This window comes from Fopius arisanus, unplaced genomic scaffold (assembly GCF_000806365.1).
Source record: "Fopius arisanus strain USDA-PBARC FA_bdor unplaced genomic scaffold, ASM80636v1 scaffold00040, whole genome shotgun sequence".
Classification (NCBI taxonomy): domain Eukaryota; kingdom Metazoa; phylum Arthropoda; class Insecta; order Hymenoptera; family Braconidae; genus Fopius; species Fopius arisanus.
In genome coordinates, this window is record NW_011887779.1 from 801,650 (window position 1) to 829,592 (window position 27,943).

General features: G+C 40.5%; 1 protein-coding gene across 1 annotated transcript in view; it reads right to left on the reverse strand.

Moving 5' to 3' along the window:
* Tet (Ten-Eleven Translocation (TET) family protein) overlaps positions 1-27,943 on the reverse strand; it is a 50,094-nt gene that overhangs the window by 20,888 nt on the left and 1,263 nt on the right. Inside the window, exon 2 of the mRNA XM_011305035.1 lies at positions 3,301-3,375. Coding sequence (XP_011303337.1) covers positions 3,301-3,375 — 75 coding nt within the window. The remainder of the gene's footprint in view (positions 1-3,300; positions 3,376-27,943) is intronic.

The window sequence follows — 27,943 nt, forward strand, 5'->3', positions numbered from 1 at the left end:
ACCGGGTGATATTTCTCTGGCAATTGTGTAGGTGCTCGTCGAATTTTTTCCGAGTGATAAGAGCAGTTATAATAAATATAGGCAACAAGTTGCAGGAGGCGAGGACCCGGGGGAGTTTTGTTTGAACTGTTGTACCAAAGGCGAAGAGGGCTGACATTCGCCACTACATCACACCCGTTCCTCTTTTACGTGTCAACCCTCTGGTTTACACTCGTGTGTCTCTCCTATAGCTACTCCCCCACTCAGTCATCCCTTTGAAAAAGGAACAGCAATTCAGAGGATAAAAAATATTTCCAACACGCCACCCCCTCATCCCTCTCCGCGGGGTGAAAAAAAATTAACCGTGAAATTGGCATTAAAATGATTTTTTAAAACGAAAACCAACGCGTCATTTTGGGTTATAAAAAATCTACTGTCAAATACCCTGTCATGATATTATTTATGACATCATCAGGACAAATTTTCGCACAAGCTTTATTGACTATACTGCCCTTTCTGAAAAAAATCTTCTCTCCATAAATCGAGTATTCCCCATAATTTTCAATCACAAAGTTCTCACACCGCCTTATATTCTCCCGGTGTAACAATAAGTAAACCAAAAATACAAGAGCATTAATGTCTCATAAAACAAGTGAGCTTTGACATTCATTAGTGAGCCAGTGAGAATTCATACAGCCAGTTGGACCAGCTGTATATCCTCGGTATTTGCTAAAGCCAGACGCAAAACGAGCACAAGTACACAAGTGCTGCACGCGCGATTTACGAACACATAAAATTTACCCTCCCCTTCATCTCCACCCTCTTTCCCACCCACCCAAGAGCTTCCAGTATTTGTGGCACTTTCGGCCTAGCCAGTCGGTCCAAAATGAAATTACACATTGCACTCTCACCCCTACCCCCTCCACTCAATTCTTTACGCAAGTACTTTCCGTGTACTTTAATTTAATTCAACTCTTGAAGATGATAAATTGATTTCCACCCCTCGCACCCCCCACCCAGATAAAAATTCAATAATTCTATTACGACTGGCTGCACAAATTCGCGTCTTTCAATAATCGTAATTAAAAAATAAACAACGAAAAAGGAGAGATACGATTTATTTGATAATTATAATTATTTCAAGCCTCTATTTTTTTTTTGTAATTCAACAATTTCTCATTGTGATAAATTTTTTTGTCGGTGTGAGCGATTATCCCGTTGATTAAAACCCGGGACGAAATGGAATGGAAGAAAAATGAATTGGAAAGAGTTCTCTGGTGATGTAGAGAGAAAAAGATGATGATTGAGCATTGTGATGGTATCGAGGGCTTTATCGAGTGAATTGAACATGAAACGGAATAGCGCACGTGAACGAGAATGGACACGTGCAGGGGATATCGTACCGTAAATGTATATCACTTGTATTGTTCGATAAAACGATAGAGAATCGCATAACTTGTCGGGTTACATTGTAACAACCGGGGGTGAACCGTTGGGGGATGTGAGTCACATGTATTTAGCATAATAAATCGTACACGGGGTAATGAGAGTACGCGTCGGTGAATCCACTCATTAGAATTTTTTCGGCTCACTGTTGTGAGATTTTAGGGGGAAAAAAAAATTGTTCATTAAAGCTGATAATGGTGGGATGGATAATTATGCAGAATTTTCCGTACTTTCAGAGATTTTTCGTTTTTTTTTTTATTTGCAAAGGAGGAATATCTAAAATGTAGAGATTTTATTGCTTCAATTTTTTAATGAATGAAAAATTGGAAAAATGAATGGAAAAATTAATGTTTTTGTTATAAATTTTAGAGAGGTTGTTGCGCGAGTGAAAGGGGGAGTTGTAAGAATTTTTTTCTGACATTACATTTATTTTTGATATTGAGAAACTTTTTTTTTTCTACCGTGTTGTCAAAGAGAATAATAAATTGAACTTTCCAAGTAATTATTTATGATTTTTTTTAAGACTTCCAAAATTTAATGACAAATTCGTTGAAATAGATGAATCATCGTTTTTTATATCGTCTTAAATGGATTAATTAAAAAAAAATAGGTATGTAAAATATAATTGATAAATTGTTTTTGCATTGATATATGTTTCGCTCATGTACCACATACATGTGACTCAATATGAAAAGGGCATGGAAAAAGGGCCGGAGGTTAAGACAGGTGAAGACACGGTGGACTTTAACTCGAAGGGATATATAAATAGTTGGCGCCAACGAGATGGTGAAGAGGTTCCCCTCGCGGGACCCCACGCCACAAGGTCGACCCTCCATGTCTCCGGGTGCACAATTCCACGTACGACAGTGAAATCAGAAGGCACCAAGAACACGTAGCATTCGATAGAAGAGAGAAAAAAAAAGAAATGAATACTAGCCAGACAGGCGCCATCCCCATAAAACAAAGAGAAAAAAAAAAACCTGAAGAGAGGGTAAAAAAAAACGCTGAGGACTTCATCCCCATTTTTTTTTTTTCTACCCCAGGTGAGATTATTATGGGGGCCGTCAATTTCTTTTTTACCCCCGTCTTTCGGGAAAAATGCACCACTTGAATATCTAGTCGTTCCGTCGTACCATCGTACCATCCGGGGAGGCTGGGATGAGGGGATGGGGTGGCACGGGGGGTGAACCTGAGGGAGAAAATTTTAAACATGGCGGGTGCCGAACAGTCAGGCGCACCACGCATCGATCAATAGCGCCTTGTTTAATATCAGTTCTCAAACTCCTCTGTACAGCCATCGTCAAGACTCCCCTATCAATTTTATCGTCAATTTTTCCACGAAAATGAGAGGAAAATGAGAGGAAAATGTGAAAAAAAAATGGAATATTTTCAAACGATACGAACGTCTCTATCGAATTTTCCTACTATTTTTAGTTAAAGCGTTTCTGCAGGGAAATTGCTTCCGCAGTTGAGAGTGGATTTTTTCTTTTTTTTTTTTTCGTTTTTACGGAAAAAAAAAATGCGGATGCAAGCTGAAGAGTACATGGATCCCTTCTCCGAGGAGGGTGAGGGGTTTCTGTAGCCGCGAGGGGATAAACACGAGAAATGTGCAAAAAGGGATGATCGTAAACATCGTCGGGCGTTCAAGTGCCTCTCAACTCTGAAACCACCCCTTTCGAACTCACGCCACTTCCGGGCTACACCCTCCCACCCCCTACCTACCCCGCTGCGACTATTCTCTCGTGTTTCGTGTGCCTGTCGATGGGGTGGAATTTTTTGTCGGGCCGTTCGAGGGTAAATGGCCATTCAATGAAACACTTGTATCGGGTGCTTACGGGATTTCTAGGGGCTCGAGGGATATTTTAGTGGACTTACCCTTGTTGTACCCTTTCCTCGGCCTCTCCCTCGCTCTCGGAATGCACCTTCTCCCGTTTGGAGGTGGTATAAATGCTGGAACAGAAATTAGATGTTCATATTATTTTAAAAAATTGCGCACTTTTTATTTTTAATTGAAAGGTTCCACTTGGGAAATCTAGGTTTTAACTCCCGAATTTTTATTCGATACCTCAGAGTTTTATATTGAGAAATTTCCAAAAGTCCGGACTTGGAAATTCTCGAAATTTCAATTTTATTTTTTATTTAAAAGTCCCAACTCAAGTGGAATGAACTTGAATTTAAGTTTCAGTACAACTTTCATATCCACACCTAAAAAATAATCTTCTTGAATAATTGTTGATAAAATAGTTAATGGAAAAATGAATACCCCCGGCGGTACGAGAACTCTGCGTTACCAACGGGAGATGAAAAAAAAATTTTCAATAAAAATAATACGATCCGCGGGTAAAGAAGGAACTGCTCGTTTCGACGATGGTCCTGAGAGCCACCTTTTACTCGCATCAGAAAACTTTTCAGCGGCTGCGCACAATTTCACCGGGTGAAATTGATTTTTTTGCGCGCCCGACACGCACAAAATTAAATTACGCTCCAAACGAAATTCACTGAACCGCGACGAGAGATGCCTGAATGAGAAGTGAAGTTCCCGCATTATACTTCCCAAAAAATTTTTTTGTCCGATCCCCCTCTAACTTAATCAAGAGCCCAAAGGATAGGCTCCAGTTGTTCGAATACAAAAAGCGAATTCAATAATCATAAATCAATTTATGATCAAGGCCATCATAAAAGAATTCATATCTTCTGTACAATTTCAATAATTCGTAAGTGAAACTAAAAAAATTGAAATAAAATAAAATAAATATTCCCTAGCAATCATGAATCATCAATTCAGATTTCCATTTTCCGATTTTGATTTTTATTCGCGAGATTTTCCGAAGGAAAAAATTCTTTCAAGACATAAAAAATCCCGGAAAGGATTCCCCAGTGTGAACCGGTCCACCTCAAGTCGCAGTCCAATCCAAACAAACACTTGCCACCCCCTGAAAAAATAATAAAAAAAAAAAACTCCCCCTCAGGAGCACGCGTCGCCGATTACGGTCTAATTCCCCTGTACGCATCTCTCTCATCAACCCCGGGTGAAGACCTGAGCATATCCCACATAATCCGCCTTGGTAACCCACTCTCACATACTCTCACTCATCCTTTATACCGCACACCGGTGGCACCTACCAGAGGTATCCGTGTCGCGGGATAAATAACCCACGCTCCAGAGACAGGGGTTGCCCCACGCATTTTTTTTACCGAGCTGTGACGACGGTAACCCTCCTGGTGCAACCCTCATCTCACTTCACACGGAATTCACCGAGAGTTACCTCAACCCCGCCGGAGGGATTCCTCACCCCCAGTGGGGCCAGAGGGACAGAAGTGCAAGGCAAATGTCAATATCGCTAGTAAAAAAAAGGAGAGAATTCCGGGGGAGACGAAGTAACGAGGGAACCGGGGCGATAATCAGGGCGTAATTAATCCCTTGAAGGAATTCTCCTCACGAGGTTTGCCCTGTTGGGCGAACATCCCAACCCTCTGGCACGGAAGAACAAATCGCAGTTGCTTTGAGCATCCATAGACATCCCCATATCCCTATATCCCTCGTAATATGACTTAGTCACTGGGTTAATGCACGTTATCAAGAGAGATAAATGGGTTTTGATGTAAAAATAAGGCCTTTGAAAAATTTATCCCTTCGGCTGTGTCCACTGGTGCATTATTTCGCTCAATCGTTCGACAACTGATAATTAAGGCAATCCTTCTCCATTCAAAGTCATTCTCATCCCCCATCTTTTTTTAATCAATTGTATTCTCTAATGATTTATGTTATGTGACGTGACTCGGAATAAATGGAAAAAAGATAATCGTGCTTCTGTAAAATTGCATCGGTGTACACGATGGTATATCCGACGACACTATCGGGAGGTTCGGATCTTTAATTCAACGTGAAAGTTTCTACCCCGGGCTCGCGCCGTCATCGGCATTCGACATGCGCTCGTTTTCCTCGTTATTTTTTTTTTCTCTTTTTTTTTTGCTCCGGGAGATATTCATCTTCTTTTGGCGTTAGCCGCTGGGTTTTATGCGCACTAGGGAATATAATTTCCGAGCTGAATCATTTATTCTTCTTGGAGTTTTGTTGATTTGTTCGGATTGTTCGTTCGTTGTTACGGCCATATTGGAATTGCGGGACCTTGGGAATCCGCGAATGAACCAGCCAATTAGAAGCACGCGCTCTCGCGCGCCCGCAAACCACCGGCAGCTGTCAACGATTCGGCGATAAGCTAATTAAAATATTTCGAAAGCACTCGGTTTGGTGATTCGAGGGGCTAAAAATGAAGTGAACACCAACAGATGCCGGTGATAGTGGTACAGCATATTTTTTTTTTTATCCACAAAAATTCAACGTCTTTGAATTTTTTTTAATATGGCTTTCAGATTCTTTTGTTAATCCAGCGCCATTCAAATTTGCCGCTCTACTTTATTCAAGTACGCCCTGGACTTATTCAAGTGTCTCATTATTTATTAATTCCACTACATCGGGGGCTGTGAATAAATTATCACGACTTTATTCTCCCCATTTACAAGAATTTCCTCAACTATCAATTAATTGAATAAACGAGTCGTTAAAATTCGACCATTTGTTATGGTATATTTCACGAGTAATTCTAATACAGTCAGTTGAGGAAAATTCTGGGGAAATACAATGGGAACCCCGTCAGCTGTTATTTTTCCGTACTTATTGTTCCATGGTATCGACCATTTGCCTCAAATTGATGTCATCTAGTCCGACCTTGGAACTAGGACGTGAGAAAAAAAAAATTTCCAATTTTTCCCCGAGTCATTTTTCTCTGGTGATCGATCATGCCAGGGGCTGTTCTGAACACTCCAGTTGGAGAAAATAAATTCGTCTCGTGAGGACCAGATGTTGCGCCCGTGACACAATGCAACAATGTGCAGTCGAAACGCAGAGATTAACAATCGAAAGTCGATATTCCAAGGGGAGAGAAGGCAGAAAGTATATAACGTCACCGGAAGTGTCTGCAATCAGATTTTTCGGTGAAAACAGAACTTTCATTTTTGTTTTCATTTCATTTTTGCGGTTGTCTCCAGATAAAAGTGACGTAACAACGCGCACCAAAAGGAGAAAATAATGAGAAACCGGAAGTAGCTAGAGGGATGAAGTCTTGATTAATCGGGCAATCAAGTAGTCGATATCAATGACTTGGGTGAGGTCCGACCTGTCAACCGATCATTCAATCAAGTTATTAAACTTGACTTGGATTGATTCAAGTCGAACTTGATGATGACTACGATCCAACTTGATCCATCGAATCGATCTAGCATTTGGAAATAAATTTCCAATTTCGTAGTAGTGCGCAAACTTCACATTTACGTCCTAGTACTTTAATGTGGCTTTTACGCATGAGCAGGCATGCGCAATTTTTTATTTAATCCTCCAATTTCCTATGGCAAAAGCTTGATGGCTTGGCCTATGCAACTCAGCTGACTTCGATTCCAATAAAACAATTTTATTCTCAAAACGACAGATGGCTGGCGCACGCCAACTCGCGATACCCCGAAAGAGCCGTTGCTTTCGTTAGAACCCCTTGGAACGGTTAGAAAACAGGTTGTTATATTCCACCGCCCGCCGGAAGGATAAGGTTTGTTTAATTTCGCCTTAAAATCGGGTCAACGAACCCAGCCATTTTCAAAATAATCAATCGCCCAATCCCCTATCCCAGGAAAAACTCGATTAAAAATTCACAAAAGTATCAACTCCATTATTCCGTTCAATTCATAAATATTCTGTTGTTTCGTCCAAGTTCCACTACTGACACACGTCAAAAACAACGGAATAATGCAATGAGAAAAATAAATCCACCCTCGTATGACGCAATATTCGAGTGAATTCGATTCGTTCTCGACCGCAGGAATCGACAGCCGTCGGCCACGCTCGATCCATCGGGAATAATAATTCAAAATTACTCGCATTATTCGACTGGACGAAAATTTATGACATCTCACTGGCATTCACTCCTCCATTCTTCGGATTTACCCTCCCCCGAGGGTCTAAATCCCCAACTATTTTTCATTCTCAGACAGCAAAGGCAATTACTCCCTTAGCATGTCATTTCACAATTGCACAAATTATTCCTGAGAATAACCAACAATTAATTCATTCAATACATCTCTGACTTGTTCGTTATAAATAAAATAAATAAAAATGTCATTTTCAAAATTTCAAGAAAAATTTCAATACCGCGGATTGAATCGTGGCTTTTTTTTTAGATACCAGTGGAGATGCGAAATAACCAAAAAAATTGTACCGAATGCCTGCTGTTGGTCGTCAACACTCCTGAAGAGGTAGATGCAGTGTTTCCAGCGTAAACATTGGTTGTACCCTCGGTTTCGTGGCAGTTTGACGGGAAAAAGGCGTGCATCCTGCCCCGGCCGTATGCACTAGTGAGAGTTGGTTAGTTTTTTTTTTTTCCTTCATTTTTGTACCCGGCTACGCCCTTAAAACTCTACATTTTCGAGGTCTGACTCGTATACACGAATATATAGATGGCTCGTATATACGAATATATAGAAGGCACTGTCAGGGCCAGCTGCGAGGCGCCCAAGCGAAACGACGACCACGATGAACGCCGTATTACTCGGAAACGTTGTAAAAATAATTATTAAAGCCGTTAACATCAAGTCTACTCATTTTTTTTTTATCCTCCGCTGCTGTGCAGTATGGGTTTAAGGTAAAGACCCTCGTCCGGAGGTTCATGCGACGCTTTCTCCTCTCTTTTTTTTTTCACCCCGCGAATGTACCAATTATCGCTGAATTTTCAGGTACATGCAACTGTGCAATTCACGGATAAAATTAAATTTAACTTTCATTTTGTTGTTGAAAAATTAAAAGAAATTTCAATGGATTTTTTCAATTGACTCACGAATTTTTTTTAATTGTTCATTTTCTTTAATCGTTTCACCCTATTTCTGTCGGTAATTATCTCGCGATCGTGACTGTTGGGTTATTTTTGGAATGTAGGTGAATGGGGCGGTAGATCTCGGTGAATATCGATGATGATTATTTTTTTTCCTCAGGTAGTTTGTTTATTAATTTGTAAGGGGTTTATTTTGGAGGACCACCACGGGTGGCTGCCTGCGATCATGATGACAGTCGAAACATCCTGGAGTTGGAGACGATGAACAGATGAAGGGACAGAGGGACCAGGGGTGCACATGGCCCGGGTGATATTTGACATTCCTTTTCTTGAGTAAATTATTTATGTGAAGAGGATGACTTGCTTCTGGAGTAGCAGATGAGTCGATGAATCTGGATATAATCTTTTTGTGTACAAAATGGACGGTAGAATTTTAACAGATCGATGGGTCGATCTATTCAAATTTTCTTCGACCTGTTGAAATTCTGTGGTCAAATTATCGTGGATTACTCCCGAAACCAAGAGAGATAGCCAAATTTTTGTCATAATCTTTTTTGAAGAGGGAAATGAGGGCTGTAATTGAGGTATCAATGAAAATTTCTGTATCTCTTAAAGATTCAGAGATATTCCACGCGGACGTGGTCCAAGCCTAGGGAGCAACCGGTGTCTACGGATTCAGAGAATTCACCACGTGGATTGTCCGCGTGGATGTGTTATTGTTTTGGAGTACAACACTCTGGTGGCCCAGTGGTGGATACTGGTAAAACGGTGTGAGGGTCGGACACCCCTGAGTTCGGCCAACCCTCCTGGAGGGATTTCATTCATGACCCTCGGCCACCCCCGTCTTTTCGCGTTGACTCCTTCGGGCCGAGGGCAAACGATACACATACCCATCCCGAAAAAGGGTGCTCAGGGCTCCCTGATTTTCCTGCCTTTTTTTTTTCGCAGCTCAATGTTTCAACGGCATCCATTTGATATCTCAATTGTGATAGGGGTAGGAGAAACCACCCCGTCGTATACTCAACGCCTTGTACCACCCATCACGAAAAACCTAGGTCAGGATATCCTTTCTCTTGTATAACTACCCCCTGGTATTGACGAGGGAATTTCACGTGAAATTTATACAGTCAAGAAGATCCTATGGAATTTAATCTAATCGACAAGCGATTAAATAAAAAGGAATAATTAAAACCAAATGGTCATGTGAAGAAACAATTGTTTAAAATAATTCTTTCAGGATTATCATTTCTTCAGAAGATAAAATACTTATTGGTGAAGATCTGGTGGAAGGGGTGGACGAGGTGCAGCGGATCTTGAGAAGATGGTCTAGACGCCAGGTGTCATCATCAATGGAACCTCATCCGTGAGGGTGTCATGGGGCACGCTTACAGGTAATTAACCCGAAGGGGTACATAACCCGAAGAATCCCCTCCAATTCTCATTGATTTTTTATTCAGGGACCCCTCGGAGTCGCCGAAATACTCCCCCATCTGAAAAAAATACCCGGGGAACCGAATACGGCACGAGCCAATGGTCCGACCCATTGTCGGCACGATTTCGTCTCGTATGCCCTCAAGGTCGTCTCCAAACTTCCTCGAAAGGCTCCAGAACCAGCTGGGGCAAAAAATCAGGAATCCATTCCCTTCTTGTCTTCTTCTCCTTTTTTTTGTACAACTCCGATACGATTTCAGGTAGAGATTCCATTGAAAAGAGGCTCCAGGGAAAATGCTCTGACAGGAGTCGGTGGAAATTTCCGGGGCTTTCCCCTCAACCCTTGGGCAAACCTGACCCTCGGTAATTGTTAATGTCAATGCCCTTGCACCTATCGGGGTGCTCTCTCGCCCGGAAGACTGCGGAATCTGCGGGGGATTCTTTGCGATTTCCCAGTGGATGTCTTACGGAAAAAAGAGAAATTTCACGGACCATTTAATGGTGACTTTCGGGAGAGTGACACTCAATACGATTTAGCGAGAAAATCCATGAAATTTCAATCTTCACTGAGAATTCATCGGAATTCCAAAATTTCCAGTGCCGGAATCACGGAATTTCCGTAATTTTCCTGAATTTCCAAGATGATAATCGAATTCTGGAAATTTCCGGGGGATATTTCCGATATTTCCAATTCTCATAAAATCTGTTCCGAAATTTATTGAACTGAAAATTTATTTGAAAATTCAAGATGTTTAAAGTTAGAAATTATGATATTCTTTTCGCGATCATGAATTCTCTCTTGTGGTGCGTTTCAACAGAAACTGGTGAGAAATATCTTCACTATCTCATCACAACTGAAGTTGAGCAAATATTTTCCGAAGATTATCACCGAAATTCCGGACTCATAAGCAGACTGCGCTCAGGAAAAATTCCCATGAGATTGCACATGAATTTTTCATTTCTCATGCAATTCCCCGAATTTTCCAGATTTCGTTTTTTTTTCGACAATTCGAAAAAAAAATTTCCGAAACAAATTGTTGAAAAATATTTCAAAACATTTCCCAAAAATACAATTGTTTTATTCCCGATTTTTTTTGTTTAAAAAAAAAATTCTGAAAAATTTTCCAGAAATTTTTTAAAAATTAAAAAAAAATATTTCGATTACAATTTTTTTTTACTCGGGAATGAAACAACTGGCGACCGATCGATTCGATTCTTCAAAAGAAAGGGATAAATAATCGCTGATCAAGATTTCAGCCTCGCCATGTTTTTCGTGAAGGCACCGAGACGTCTGGATGCTGAGGAAGTTTATTGGCGATGGAATAAAAAAAAAAATTGGTAGCAGATGGTGGCCATATTGCCGCAGGAGCAGTGCCTGCATTAATTAATCATCAATAAAATTCGTTGAGGTATAGAACGCAGATACCGAAGTTGCGGTCATCTGTCCGCTAAGGAAATTTACCTAATCATTGTTATTGTCGGTATATCGCGTGTTTTCCTCGGAGGGGAAATGAACCCAAACAAACCTCTAGGTTCAAGGTTATACCCACCCCATTGGCCGATGGACTGCCGTCTCATCCGCCCACCGACATTTACACCCCCTGGAGACAGAACCCGCCTGTTGGCCAATATATACCATGTCGTGTTATCGGACGATGACCACGGACAACTCCCGGAAATACCAAAACTTTCGCGATCACTCCAAACCCTTCAAAAATTCCCCAAAATTCCAATTCGCAAATGAAAAAACATTTATAAAAAACAAATTTATACCAATTCATCATCAACGAATCATTCTATTCATTTCAATTTTTTAGTCAGCGCAATTGAAGTTGAATTCAATTGATTTAATTCAATTTAAAATGAATAATCGATTCCATCGAATCCTAGAATCAGATCGATCGCAGGATTTAATTGAGAGATTCCACTCGATTCTTAAAAAATCACTTGAGAATCGACCAATAAAATATCGGATTAATATTTTGTTGTTTGGAGAGTGTCTCTGGTTGGTAATCCACGGTGGCATTTTCCATCGCACTCCAATCGACCCGACGGCCTAACAGTCCACTTCCTAACTTAATCCGTAACTTCCGACGCCGCGGCAATCTGACATCCTTTTTATTTTCATTGCCTCGATTCACAGCGATCCACTAGGTCTAACGTTCCCAGGATTATTTTTTTCTATCGTATACCAGCGCGTGTTTCATCCACATCATCGCCATTCTGGTGCACATGCGTACACACGTACAATACCCAACTAATCAATTAACTAGTTGTGTCGAGAGTGTACCATTGAGTCAGCGGTTTGTATGTAGAATAAAAAGCGTTGTATGAACGTCGTGGCTCAAGCCTGGTCCAGCAAATTGGTGATGACCATGGCGGCAAGCTTGAGTGCGGCTTCCGTCGTTCACCGTTACAGGTTCATAAAACCTGTTAACCAATTATTATGCAGGCTCACCCCGACAATATCTTGCTTCGATCCAGCTGCCAACTTGTTCGTCATTATTATTATTTATTTCGTGACAGTGGCATGTCACTTTCAGGGCATCGCGGGATTCTTATCGCTATCGATGCCACTCTGTCATATTACAAGGACTTTGCCATTCGGGGATCTAATTACTCCGGTAATGAAGCCTCTTTCCGTTTATTTACTCGGTGAATTGCACCTGGCAATGGTTAAATTACATTTTATCGGAGAATTCGTTTCAACCGTCGCACGTTGGAAAAAACCGTTCGATGAATTTTACGGGAAGTGGAGAGTAATTTGATCTTGAGTGGGAGATGAGTCACATGGATTTTAAGTTTTATCATCGATTATCGATTTATCTCGAAAACTGGAGATTTGGAACTGAAGTGTTAGGGATTTTCTGTCGATTATTGAATTTACTGGGGAATTCTGAGTCACCGGGTGAAACAGCGCAACTGTATTTGTTTATCTCATTCATTCTTCGGTTTGTTTTCCATTGGAATGATTCAGAAATGACGGACCGTCATTCTTCTGACGGAAATTGAAGACTCAAATAACGAAATTTCATCTTTATTAAATAAAACTCCTGCTACGGTGATCAGTTTATGAGAAAATTCCTGGAGCCGTTGGGCATCATCCGGGGAATCCTGAAGATTTTAATTAAATTCACTTGCCTCCGGAGAACTTTGAGATGTCAGAATAAAAAGGGGAGGAGAACACACTCTACTTTGAATTTTTAATCGAAAGAGTTTGTGAAATATTTCCCTCAAGGTGTCAAGTTTGATCACGCAAAAAAAATTATGACGAGACTTATCGAAATTTTTGATATTATTTAATATTGAATATTTGTCTTGGAGGTATGGAACCGCTGGATAGGGGTAGTATTGAAATCTTGAAAAAATGTGAATACATAAGGGTAAGAAGTAAGAAAGCTCTCATGTCCAACTTCCCACGATTCTCACCCGCATTACTTGATTGAATTGCCATCCGGACTGGAGCCTCATTTTTTCATTTCAAACCATCAAGCCTATTTATCATATTAAAATTATTATCCTTCCTAATTCAAAGAATAATAACCGTTCAACTCCACGAGCTAAAACAATCGTCAACAAGAAAATTGGATAATTGTCCTCTCATCCTGAACAAGCAGAAAAAAAAAATTCTCCACTCCATTGAATATTTAAAACAAGTATCTAGCACTTCAATTAAATCAATTAATTATAATATAATCAAAATCCTATCCAGTGGTTCCTTGCGATGTCACGAGAACGGAACGCCAAATAAATCCCCTAGATATATCCATATATTAATATATTACCAGCTTTCACTCTGGCGTGTGCACTCTCATCGTGTGTAATATCGGATTTTTTTTTTCCGTGAATACAACAATCGTTGGTGATTTGAATTGAGAGTGATCTGCACAGCGTATGCGTGAGGATACAGCAGTCGTGCCGATGAATAATGCACAGTTGATACTTGACGCAGTTGCTTGGAGATCACGCACGGTTGTCAACTTGATATAACTCTCTTTGCCACAGCCACCGATTTTTCTGCCTGTCCACCGGAAGTTGGCCGTGAAATTTGAAAAATAATCCATCCCTCGGCTAACTGTTGTCACAAGACGCTCCACATCCGGAGGATACTCCAAAATAACTCGTATTAATATTTATTTCATCATGTCATCTACCATTGTTTCAATATATTTCAATGTTATAATAATCTTTATCCTTTTCCTGATATAACGGCTGTTGACTGGTCTCAGAAATCATTTCCAAATCATTTCCAAATCATTTCCAAATAATTTCCAAATCATTTCCAAATCATTTTCAAATCATTTTGATTTGAGAATTCGAATTCAATTCCAAGTGACATAATGATTTCACCAATGAATTTAAATTCCCAATTCCATTGGGTTTTAATTCATTGTTTATAATTGCAATGATTTATGCGCAATTTCCAAAGGTAGCGGCCCCTTTTCACTTGGGATGAGTAAATATGTGGTTTTTCGTATGTGATCGCGTGTTGCGTGTAGTTGGGGATTGACCACCGTCACTCCTACGCGATCGCCACACATTCCCGTGTCTCATGCATAGACAGCTGTAATGTATGTCTGTAGGTTAATGCAATTCACTCAGATCTCATTGCGAGAATTGCACATCGTCGAATTGATTGATAAGCTCTTGTCACACGTACGTCAAGCAGTCTCGCGTTAGCTGGACAGGATTACAATGATTTTCTTCGCGGATTATCATCAAAAATTACTAGACACTGGAAATTTATCGCACTCAATTGCCATAAAATCTGGAGATTATTCCAGAAATAATTGCAAATCATAATGTAAATAAAATTATTAATGTAACCAATATTTAGGGAAATAATAACCGCGAGAATATCTGAATATTTCTATTGAGTACCGTAAAATAACCGCGGGAATTGAACGCCATTTAATTTCTATTTATCGCGAGTGCTCTTGACAGTGAAACAATATTTTTTCAGTGAATCACGTGTGAAAATTCCGAGTGCAATGCTCGTGACCTCGGACGCGCTAAATGTACATGCATGTTTTGGTATATATGTACTATAATGCCCAGACGGCATCGGAGAGAAACGGAGCGGCAGATGTTCAAATGCACGCTTGGAAAACCGGTCGGTGTGTTGATGTAGCTGCCGTCGCGAATTGCTATAAAAATATCTGCCATTGTTGCAACGAGACGCTCACACACACATACACCCCTTGTAACGGTCTCACCCGAAATGGATTTATCACGGGGATGATGAAAGAAATTATCGGGATTACGCGGATAATACTTCAATTTATGAGGAAAATTGCGCACGTGCAATTTTCCGAAAATCATTTTACCATAATTACTCAATTAATTTTTAATTGATTCACTAATGACTGGATTGAATAATCCTACGATTTATTTTATGGGAATCTTTTGGGTTTTTGTCATTAATATTCGATTAATTAATTAATACAGAATATAATGCTTTCTTTGATTAATGAATTTCCATTTGGATGAATTCCAAAAGTAGAAATTAATCAATTTCCTCTTCACGTAAGAATAAATATCCCGAAAAATATATTAAAAATATCCACGACAAATTCCCACAAATATCTGAGCATTTCCCTCCCCTATCAAATTTAATTCAATTAAATTGGGGTTCTCACACGTCATCAGTTCCAAAAGGCGGGTAAAAACCGAGGAAAAATGTACACGTGAAAAAAAATTCAGGTACCAAACTGATGAGTGATCCCAGGTCAAAAAGATGATAATTACAGACAGCTGCGTGCCGTAGGATCTTCAACAACGCCCCGTGGTTAATCGAGATGGAATGGCCACGCGTGAATTTGGATAATTAATTTTTTCACCCGTCAGTTTAAAAAAAAATTGAAAAACCCGTCCATTGTTTCCCTTTCAACGGTCCTTGCAGCATCCACTGAATTTTTACCCAGCTTTCCCAGCTGATGCTTTCACGATAATTAATTCGATCAATATTATAGATAATAGAAAGCAATCCTTTTATTATAATCTCGCATCATCCGATGATCGCAAAAAAAGGAATGAAATCTGGGTCGATGACAGCTGCGTCGCCCGAACAAATTCCAATTTCCGTCATTTTTTCTTCATCATGGAGAGATGTGGTAGAAGGAAATGGATTTCCTCCACACGTGGTCCTCGTTTGGGACACACTATCCATGGTAAAGGCTCTTAGAATCCCCAGAAGAGCTGAAACATCTGTCCAAGTCGAGAGAGTGTTGAGAATGCAGTTAAAATTCAGCGATAGTCCACTTTTCAGAAAGTATATACTCCGAGGTAGAGGTACCCCGGGTTCGGGGATACTCGTTAATGAAGGTGCATTTCCCCGGGTGATTAACGAGCACGCCATCTTGAAAACGAGCAGATGTACATCCAATTGTCTTTTCGCTCCTCCTTTTTCTTCATTTTTTTTCTTTTTTTTTTTCCAACGAAAACAATGTCGATGCGATCTGACAATCCGGTTTGAAGAAACCAAATGGCGATTTAACTCCGTTTTGTTCTGCTTTATGGCCCGGGAAAAAATGATATTCCGTACCTGGGCAGTTTGTTAGATCACTCGATGCAGATTTATGGGTGTGATAAGACACAAAATGACTCGCACAGGCGATTCACCATTCTGCTGGGCGAGATAACGAATTTCAGGGCTTCGACTTTCCAACGAACGCACGTTCACTTGAAAGAGAGTATTACTGGGGAGAGGTAAGTAATCGGATTAATCGTAATCGAGAAATGCCATCTGTTGGATTGTTTGGCTGATGGGGTGGGCCATTAATTTTCCGCAAATCTCAAATCTTCCACCGGAAAATTCATTATTTTGAGTAATACCCAATGCACACTGGTGCAATCTCATCGACAATTACAAAATCTTCATCTCTGCAACCACGACAACTGTGCAAACAAAATGGCTGACAGCTTCCGGTTTTTTGGAGGGGTCAGCAGCTGTCCCGGGATCTAGTTTCTAGTCTTATTGCAACAGAAGGTAATTCGAGATGGTTTTCACGATTTTCGCTGTGGAATTTTTATTTAAAAAAAATCATCGACCATTTTTCAATAATCCACGAAAAAATCGTACCACTGGGGATTACCATGGTAATTACCGGATTTATTTCAGTCCGAGAAACTATTTTCTGGGCTATTCTCCATGATGTATCGCATGCACGGGGGGTGTGAGGGTTAACGTCACAGGGCAAAAACATTCAGAAGGGTGGCCTCTCCTCGACTTTAATTGGTCCAAGCGGCTTAATCTATCTCCATGTAAATGAGCGTAATTAGCGCGCAACATAAATCAAGGTACGCACCAGACTATCGATCAGGGGGCGGGGAAGGGTGGAGGGGGGGAGGTTTTTTATTCGTGGTAATACACCGCACTGTTAAGAAATTCCTCTTGGAATTTAAAATTAATTGAAAGAATTTCGAATTTTTGACCAACGGTTTAATATGATTATTATATTTTTATATATTTGAGATTATTTATTGGATTAATTGGCGGGGGTTTTTTATGAGGTGAGGCAAAACTAAAGTTATAAATTATAAATTATAAATTATAAATTATAAATTATAAATTATAAATTATAAAAATTGTTTGAAAGTGATTTCGGAGGTTGAAAGAGCAGAATGTACCACCCATTGCAGAATAATAAAACAGAGTCAGAAAATTAATGTCCGCTCGTAATTGGCATCAGCGCATTTAGGGTCCCGGGGTATGGGATTTGGGTCCCATTAGGATTAGAATTAGCCATTGTGACATTATGGCTGAGCACATGTGGTTGTGCGCCTTCTGGACAGCCACTAAATCCAATTTTCTGGTATATATAACAACAATAAAGTTGGCTCTCAAATTTCCGCAGTTTGGGATTCCTTCCCCCTTTTTTTTTTCATTTGTTCATAAAATTCGTTGAGTTTAAATTGAAATTCCAAAAAATTTCAGCGAAACCCATAAAATTCGGGCAATTTTGGGTTTCCGTTTAGTCTCGTCTCGGACTTATTTTTCTTTTTCATCGTCTCTCCGCTTCGAATTTCAAGTTGTTAAAATCGTCCTATATTGTTCCAGAATCGATTAAACTTCAAAGTTGAGAGAACTGGGAATATACACCGAGAGGCAGAGAGCTAAAAGAAATATGACGCGCGTCGTGGTGCCCCCATGGCGCAAATAAATCATGGTTCCATTTCTCCTGTAGTTCACTCACCAACACATGCAGTCAGTTGATTCTAATGTGGCCCTTTGCCTCGTTTGGTGCACATGCACATCCAAGAATTCTCAATCGACTTTCCCTCCATCCACCCTGTGTATATCCGTGCCACCCGGTCATCTAAATCGACGATAGAAAAAAAAAAAAAAAACCCGTAAATAACGAGAAAGTTACACAGTCAACTCGCCGTCATTCTCCGTAAATTCTCAGGCCCTGGAGGAGAAAAAAAAAAGCCACAAAAAAAGCTCGATGATTTTTTCTATTCCTCGGTTTTTTCATGATTTTTTATTCGTCCCTTAAAACATGATCGACTTGATTGTCTCGTGTCACCGCTGCATACACGTTCACTCGAAGCTTGTTATGTACTCTTGTTATATACTCTTGTGACGTCATAATGAACCGACAATCAGAAGCATTGTCGACATAATTCCCGCGCCGTTGTGTCTCGCTGCAAGTTACTGGCTCCATTCATCGAGATGAGAACGAGCGGAATAGTTTTATGGAATCAAATCATCTTCACGGAAAAAAGAATTGACGACTCAAGTGATACGTCATTCTGACTTCTAAACTACTTGATTTAAGTTCAAGTTTGGTTTTACCTGGATCAGGCAGTCAAGTACTTCATCAAGACTTGAGTCAAGTCAGATCTCCAGTTAGCCTGATCCTTTCTTCATCCAAGGTAGCTGTCAGATGAGATAAGACGAGAAGTCGTTACACTCGACTAGTCGAAATGATTCGCCATCCCCCAGGGGTGCGATACCCGTCAGATGACACTCGTCAAACATCCGTTGAGCAACGGGAATAAAAGAGTGATGAAATTGAAAGCGATCACTAGGAGAGGCACAAAAAAAAATTGAAAAGGGAATAAAGAAAAAGAATACGGGAAACATTAAATAGTGTAGAGAGAAAAGGCAACATAAAAGGGATGAAGACCGTCTGCTAATTTCGATGGGACTCAGGGTAAGTGCAGGACAGTGCTCAGGGGTATTGTTCATGGCCGTCACGCTGAAGAGCCTTGACGTAAATGGCCAATTGGTATATAACACACGTGCGCCATGTACGAAAAGGAGAAATGCCATTTTCCACGTGGTTCCTCCCTCTTGGCTATCTCTGTATTACGTTAAACCATTGAATTTAACTCGAATCCCTTGTATTCACTGGCTGTTGTCTATGTGTTAGTGCGTGACTCGGCTACGCTCGGCTTCATCGGGTATGTATGTAGGACATCGGGTAGAGCAGCTGTCCGACAGCTGGAGGACCCTTTTTACCTGCTTCTAACCCATCGTATAACTCCATACACTCAATGTGCAACCTCATATCAGTCATTCTCTCTGGGAGTTTCGATACCTTTGAGCAAGGGATGCGGTGGTCAGGGCGCGTGGCCCAAATTCACTGCATTTCGTGTTTTCTCGCGGGTTGGAGATCCTCATCACGAATGGCTCTAGCAAATCCTTCAAATTTTTCATCTTCAAAAGAAATCCTTTGAAATTAACTCTCATTACGTATATCGGTAAATGTCTAGAACATGTCCACACCTCCAATTTTTTCTATCCAATATTTTCATGAGAAAAACCATCTCGGAATTTGATTGAACGTTCAACGGTACCTCAACGCAAAATTCCGGTCGTTTTCCCCAATTTAGACCCGACGAAGTCTCTCTAATTCCTCGGGAAACGAGCTACGCCCCGAGAGAGTTTTCCCACTCTCCTGGGGAAGTCAAGAGTCAAGGCCGAATTTGATCATCTTCCTTCCACGTGTACCAGACCCTTCGTGGTGTACAGGAGGTACATCAATTCAGCTGTCGTTTTATGATAATTCAAATCATTTCGTAATATTTTTTACAAAATATCCGGTTTAAAAAAATATTTCGATTTTTGCTGGGATATGCTTTGGGTGTGGAGTGAGTCACACATTAAAGTCCCGGTTGCGCTCACTCGAGCGATATATCTCCTAGGGATCAGGCACGCACTTGGGCCACGCACAGTACATGAGCGCTGCGCGCGCGTTTTACCCCTGCACCACGAAAATCGATACCAGCGAATCTAGCCGGATTATATCCTTACAGGGGCTTCCCCGCTGCCCTCTACCCCCTGCTCACCACCCCCCAGCCCACTACCCCCTGCCCCCTGCCCCATGCCTGCAGCACCAGCCCCTTGTCATCGTACCCCACCCCGCCGACCACTCCACTCTTGTCCTGACCCGCGAGGAAATTCCCTCATCGTAGCTTAACGCAAAATATTTAATCTCATATTTTCAGTGACGGTTATATATTGCTATATTATGTACACAAAGATATATCCGGATATATATTTTTATATTATATGTCTCTGGAATGAGTGAAAATATATTTATTTATTGTTATTATGGTTTAAATGGAGGTGGGGGGTGACACCCCCAATTCACTATTTAACCCTCATCAGGTGATGGTATTTCCCCTCACGTATTTAACCCTCATGAATTTTCCAACTAACCCTCATTTATCTATTTAAGCTAAGACGTTAATACTTCCGGTTCACGATTTCTCGGGGCTTAATTTGTTTGACCTTTATCTCGCACTGATGTTTTCTCTACGATGTTTAACCCACATTCGACCCAAGATTCAGAGAAAAAATAAATTTTCTTCTTTTCTTCTGGGAATTCCATGAAATATTCGTAATTTGTTCGCAATTGTTCCCCTTAATTAAGTTAACCAAAAGTTTACCCATTAATTCATCCGCCATTTTTAATAATATTGAACTACCCCATTTCTCTCTCCCTGCCCTTGCACATAAACCTTGAAATTAATCCGTAATTATAACGAACATTGTAAGTAGTTGTCTTGACATGGCGTCGATATCCAGTCATTTATTTTCAACCCTGTGAGTGCAATTTAGCATTTTTCAGAAAAGGGGAGGGGGTAATTGCACGCTTGTAACAAACGCCCTGGGCCACCTTGTTATTACTCGCACGTGAACAAATACGCACGTGTACACGTGACACACGGTTATACGAAGTGCGCGGAAAACTTTTTTTTTTTCATTTTGCATTCAGTTTTTAAATAGGGAAAAATATAACTTCATCGGCTCATCGATTTCCATTGCCTGAACCCTTCGTTAAATTCTCAGAATATGGAAATAGGGGGTGTGGGGCAACAATCATTTGAATTATTCCCTGGAAATGCCATTTTAACTCTCAGCTTGGGCAATATTAGGGGAGCAATCAATCCACATTTGTTATTAAATTTACCGCATGATAAATTGTCTACGAGAATTTTTACTGCCCTATTTTATTATGTTATTGTTAAATATAGTGGAGAATTAATTAAAAACTAGTGCGGATTCACGAAATTTTTTTCACGTACCTACAAATTAATTTCTGCTACATCCACCAAAAATCCTCAACATTGTACTCTCACTCCGTATATTCCTCCATCTCCCCCAAAACCCCGTTCCCTCCTAATCTTCAGTCCCCTTATCTCAAGATATTTCTGTTGATTCTGATCCTCGACTTTGCATAGGCCTCCCCGGTAAAAACACGAAAACAAATAAATGTAAATATCACGAGAGAAAAAAAAAATACGCGTCATTACAAAAATACTGTCAACCTCCCCCACCTCGATAAGAGGTGCCCCCGAGAGATGAGAACGAGAGGTGAAAAATGAGAAAAAAAAATAAATATATAAAAACCTTCGAAGCGGGAGAAAGAGCGTGTAGACAAAAGGCCCAAAGAAAACACCGAAGAAAGAAATTTGCACTGAAATATCCGGGACATGAAAGGAAACTCTGAAATTCAGGGAGGAAGAGAGGAGACACGTGAGGACGAACAAAACGAGAATAAAAAAAAAATTGAGGAGAGTGCGGGTAACGCGCGGCATTTCCTTGCTTCTGAGAATGCTGTGTGTACGATAGGCACGCGCGCACACGCACTGAATAATGTAAAACTGGCTTTACAGTTTTGTCCTGCGTCCTTTCTCCCCCTCACCACCCAACCACCCCCTCCGCCTGGCACTCCCCGCCCCGTCAAAAATATCGTGTCTCTCTCGTCTCCCGCGAGAAAGCGATGAAAGGCGAAAAATGCGGGAGAAACAAAGGGGAGAGAAAGGAGTTTTTGAAAAAAAAAAAGAGAAAGAAAAAAAAAACACGTGAGAATGAGAAAAAAAAACCCGAGGGGGTGGAAGGAGTTAGAAAAAGCGTGAAAAAGATAAAGCGGAATGGAGAAGGGGGTGAGTGGCTGGGGGGTGAGAGTGCTACGGGGTGGGAGTGCTAGAGGGTGGGAGTGCTAGGGGGTGGGAGATACTTGGAGAGGGCTTGTGTATGTTACACTTCGGAAGGGGAAAATCGATCGAGTGCGTACAGACGCATTTCTGCGTGCGTCGAGAGACGAGTGCGCTGGTGAGCCGCGGGGGTGGCGCGGGATGGCGGGGGGTGGAGCGGAACACGCGGACTCGGGTGAACCGGAGCAGGGGAAGCTGTGACTCATCCTGTGGGAGAGTCCTGTTCCCGTTGCAGGAAACCAACGAGGGGGTGCGGATCGATATATCGACTCGAGGAAACATCGAGTCCGCTGGAGCTCACGCAAAGTGCGTAGTTTGTTGTCTTTCAAATTTTTTTACACGTTTTGAAAATAATACGTTACGATATAAGTGAAATCATTTTCATTTTGATATTGTTTTTTTTTTCATTCGAATTCCCCCAGAATTTTGTAGAATTAAATTACAAAATTCACTGACAATTTATTATTATTTATAATTGCAATCAATTAACTCGGATTAATAATTTGGTATGGAAAATGCTGGTTTATTGTTTTTTTTTTATGAATAACAAATTATTTATCGGTTACGTTTAATGGAATAATTTAGGTGATTATTTCGCATTGGTTTATCATTTTTATTTCAGTTTTTTGTTTGTTGAATGGAAGAATGAATGGCGCAATTTTATTTCTTCGGCGTCTGGTATTTCACGTCGGAAAAGGAATAATTGCGTTCAATTAGGCCCAATACATCAGCCATGCAATTTCGTTGGGATTGAAAGAAAAAATGCTGACAGATTGGTTGGGCTGCAACCATCGTCGAATCGGTGAACGTCCAAAATGAAATATACGCGGCATTCACTCTTTTATACGAATGTTAATTCCCCATCTGGCGTTGGGAAGGTACAGAAGCCACCGTGGAGTTGAACAGGAGTTTTATTTGCCAAGGCGATAATTCCTGGGTCGATCGACCTTCGCACCCCCGAAATACGAAGGGGTTGAGCTAATCCCGGAATATGTTGGCGCGATTTCAAGGGAATTTCGAAAGACTTTCGTACCCTTCGAATTTTTTTGGTAGTATCACCATGTCTAGACCGTTGGGAAATTAATTTTCAAATTTCAAATGAATCCTCATGAAAAATGATTTTTTATTCAAGAATTTTATTCCTCAATTCGTATTATAATTTACTTTTTTTTATTAATTCATTTTTTTTTCTGAATTTCAGTAATTGTGCAGAATGATTTTAATTGAATTTTGTATTTTTGATTTCGATGGAACGTCAAAAAATTTATCATCAATTTTTTCAGTGATGAAAGTCATTGAATTTGGATAAAAGTGCAACGGTTCCAGAGCTTCGCGAATAATTCGTTCGCGACAATTCGCCTTCCCTTGGTTCCGGTTTCCTTCGATAAATCGAAACGGGGGAAGCCCGTGAAAAGTAAAACGAGAAAGAGGATATCCCCGGGGCGAGACTGTGTCGGGGTAAAAAATAAAAAAAAGGGCAGCCCAAGTATTCGGTTACCGAAGAGAGAGTTTACGATGCAAGGTTTAAATTATTACAGGTGAGTATAAAAGAAACACTCAAATATGTATGAAGTGGTTTGCAGGAAGAGGCCAAACTCGAGATTTGCCGACTCAATGGAGAATTGCTGTTTATTGTAATTTTGCTGATGAATATTTTAAATTTTTCGCTGGTTCACAAATTTTTGAGTGAAACTTTTATACAAAAATCCATATTTCAATAAAAATAATAATAAAATCAAGTAAAAAAATCTTAAATCTCCAAAGTTTAGGGATTAAACTTTGAAAAATTTAATTATTTCCCGCTTTACTCATGACTCGGAAGAATGTGCTGTGACAAACGAGTGGATGCGATTAAAAAAAAATTATGTTAGTCACAAAAATTGTTAGTAATTTATTAGTAATTCGTTAGTTAGTGATTGTTAGTATCTCGTCACACTCCTTAATACTAAAATTAGTAGAAGGGGTTAGTATTTCGTGTTAGCTGGTAGTTAATGTTTTTAGTTCATGATTAATTTTCGTTAGTTTCCTCGAGCGCCTGTGTCGCGGTGCTTATCAGAGTTATCAGTCATGATAAATAACCGGCGATACAGTCGCTTTGCCAAAATGTTAGTTATGATTCGTTTCTGGTTCCGCAAGTCGCATAAAAACCCGGACAGCAATTCCGCTGGAATGACCATGACAAAAACATTATTCTTCGTCTTAATGAGTCATTACAACAAATCTATTATCACTGACTTAATTTTACTGTCATTCCAACGGAATTTATGTCTAGGTGATTTTTTTTTTTTGCACACAAATTGTTAATAAATTGTTAGTGAGTCAGTAAAATAGTTGGTTAGTGTTTCTGGTAATGACACGTATTATAATCACGTGAATTAATTCCTCGTATCAATTATACAATTAATTTTGAAAATTCAAGAAAACCGTTGTTTTTTATATTAAACAATTAAACAATTGAAATTCTTCGATTAAAAATCCGGGAAAGTCGTCACCGGAAGATGATGTCTGAAATATTTTTGGGTCAAATGCATTTATTTTCGTGAATTTTCAAATGATTGGTCGCAGCAAATTCTTTGGAAATGATTAGCAAATGAATATAGTTCGGGACTTTAATTTTTGCAGTGGAGAGAAAATTAGTGGGAATATGTGTTCGTCCTGAACGAGACTGAATAGGTCGTACGATGCTATGTGTTGCTTTGAGGCGGCGATAAGTGACCGATAAGAGTTTGTATTGCCGAGCACCTCGAGGGTTATCGATGCCCCAGGGCAACAAACCCACAAGACCCCAGGATAAAGTAAATAATAACTGAGAATAAAAAAGTGTAAACCGAAAGTAATGAAGAATTTGAGATAAAATAAATCATCGCGCTTTCACCGTTACTGATAAATATCCCAGGGTAGGATTGAATTGTTGCGATTGGTTTGGCCCATACTGGGATTCCCAACCACTCGCGCATGCGCACGTCTAACGAATGAAGGGTTAGGACTGAGAATTTAAAACGAGAAATTGTCGGCCTCCACTTTGCTCACCCCTCTTGGCTAAATTATTCCGGTAACTGAGAAATTCCACGAAATTGGGGTGAAAATTACGGGGCAACCCGGGAATTTCACCACCCATGAGTACCTTTACGCATGGTCGATTGCCGACGTATCACCGACGCTTCGGTGATAACGGGATTTTTTTTTTCTCCTTACCAATCCCCAGGAAAAGTGGATCAGGGATATGTTCTTATCGCTGAGGCGTGAATTTACGGAGTGAGTCTGACGGAATAATATCGTATTATTTGGAGGGTTAAATTTTCGCCGGATTTATCGCGCAATTTTCGGGATAGTTAATGCCATAAATTGTAGATTGAGTTTTCCGCGTTATTCGTGTGGAAAAAAAAAATTGAAGTTATCAGTTCGAAGGTCATTTGTTGTCAGGGGCAAGATGGAGATTTCCGATGCCCTTCGAGATATTTTTATCGTGCTATTGGATTTCAATGGAATTCCAAGGAATTTTGGGATTGGAAATTTATGGAAACCTCATTTTATCGCAATTATTTTAGGATTCATTACAATCCCAGGATTTTTAATAATTCCGCATTGAATATTCGGGTTTTCCGGGAGAGCAATTCAGTGATATAATTATTTTTCTACCGCTGATAAAAATATCTCCTGAATCAAGAAATATTTAATGAATATTAAATATATCTGTACTTGGCGATGCGTGATCGCAGGTGTAACACACGTTAACCACGACCCCAGGTTTATTTTCCCCTCATTTATCTCTCTCCTTTTTCGACAGGACCGAGACCCAGAAAATCCGCGAAAAGTGTAACGCAAAAAGACTCTTCCCCGGGGATGATAAGGGCGGCAAGGCCACGATAGCTGGAGGGCAAGAGGAAAATAAGGGGATCGGATTGTTGTGACGGCAAAGGTCTCCACACAATACTATATACTCCTGGACTCTCGTTTCTCCATCTATCATCGGGGTTTACCGTTTACCTCGACTTTCGCTGCAGTGACTTTTTTCCTTTACCCACTTCCGCCATCCCGTGGATCATTTCCTTTATTTTTATTTCCAATCGCCATATATAAAAGTGGAAAAACCTGAATTCATTTCGTTTTTTTGGGGAGGTCTGAGTCTCTTCGAGACGTAGTATTGATTATTGGAAATTGGAGATGTCTTCCCTTTCCCCGGCGTCGCCCTTTCTCACTCTCCCTTTCACCTCTTCCGCTGGAAGCCATCCCCTGGAGTCTCGACAACTCGCCACAAACGTCTCAACTCCACGTTAACTCAACATTTAATTTCTGTCTAATTGACACTATCGCTGTTCGCCGGGTATTTTATTTTCCCTCGATGAAGTCATTCTGTTTACGTTCGGATTCTGACTGATGCAGTAGGAAATAGTCCAGATAAGTCAAGTCAAATTCAAATCACAGAATAATTAATCTGAGTCAATCAAGACTCGAGTAATCAACTTGATATTGTCAATTATTCTCAACTGAGAACTTGAATCAATTGTGCGCAATTCAACATTTCTCAGTGAATTCCCAGTTCTCTCGATTTAATGAATAAACAAATAAACTTTGTATTATTAATGCTTTGATTCACTGTGAATCGGGCATGAGCATTCGATGGCCGTGAGTCACAGGTCAAACGTCGTACAAACGTCAGGGGATAATTGATTTGTTTGCCTCGCAAAAATCTCACGCGATCGCCCAAGTATTTCTCATCCGCCAATTTCAATATCAATTTCACACCTCACCCTCGATTTTCTCCAAAATTTTCACCGCACCATAAATTCCCATCAATCGAGGCAAACCCGATAAAATCACAAAGAGCTAATTGAAAACTGCATGTGCCTTTCAATGGGAAAAACAAGACGCCACATTTCACAGAAGAGAGTTCGATACGCGATTGTAATGACCCGTGGGGGCTTGAGCCTTGAACTTGCCCTACGATAAGACACTGGAGTTGCTTACGTACATTGGCATCGTAGAGTCCGTTCACTCTATCGCTCACTACCTCGTTAAATCCAATCATTAAATTTATCACAACAGCTAAGGATAAAAATTCAATAAAAAGTCCCTACCACTGTAGCAACAACAAGAGGAGGTTTATTCATGATTTTGGGTGAGCGGGAATAGAGAGTGAATTTCAACCCCTCCGTTGAGTTCAATGTCACTGCAATAATAAACCAACGGCTCTCTGTATTTCTGTATTTCCCTCTGGGCTTCCCTCACCGAATTTTCCCTCCTTTCCCTCTTCTACCGGGTTGAGCCCCAACATCGAGGCCAAGTTCATCTCTATATATACCCAGGGTATACGATTCCTAGCCCACCCACCGGGCAAAACGATTCACCGTGTAAATTCCAACCCTCTGTTTCTCCTCTCTGCTCTATATATCCCCCACCCCCTCATCTTCTTCACCTATACCACCCACACACCCCCTCTGTTCTCCTTTATCGCCTAAAATCCCGTGGCAAATGCGTACCAACAGATACCGGAGATACGACTTTCGCACGGAACTCACATCCGCCTACTGCTGGAACGTGAGTCATGCATTTCCAAGTGGAAATTCCATATCTCAACGAGTTTTTATTATGCCCATGGATTTTCATTTTCAATGAGGCTACTTCGGCAAAACGCGTGTCGTGAATGCCCGTGGGAGCGAAAAATCCCGGAGACGGAACGGTGTAAAACCGGTTTTTGCCCTTTGTGGCTTTTAATGACTTTATAATGAACAATTAGGCGGGGAGAATTGTATCAATTTAAA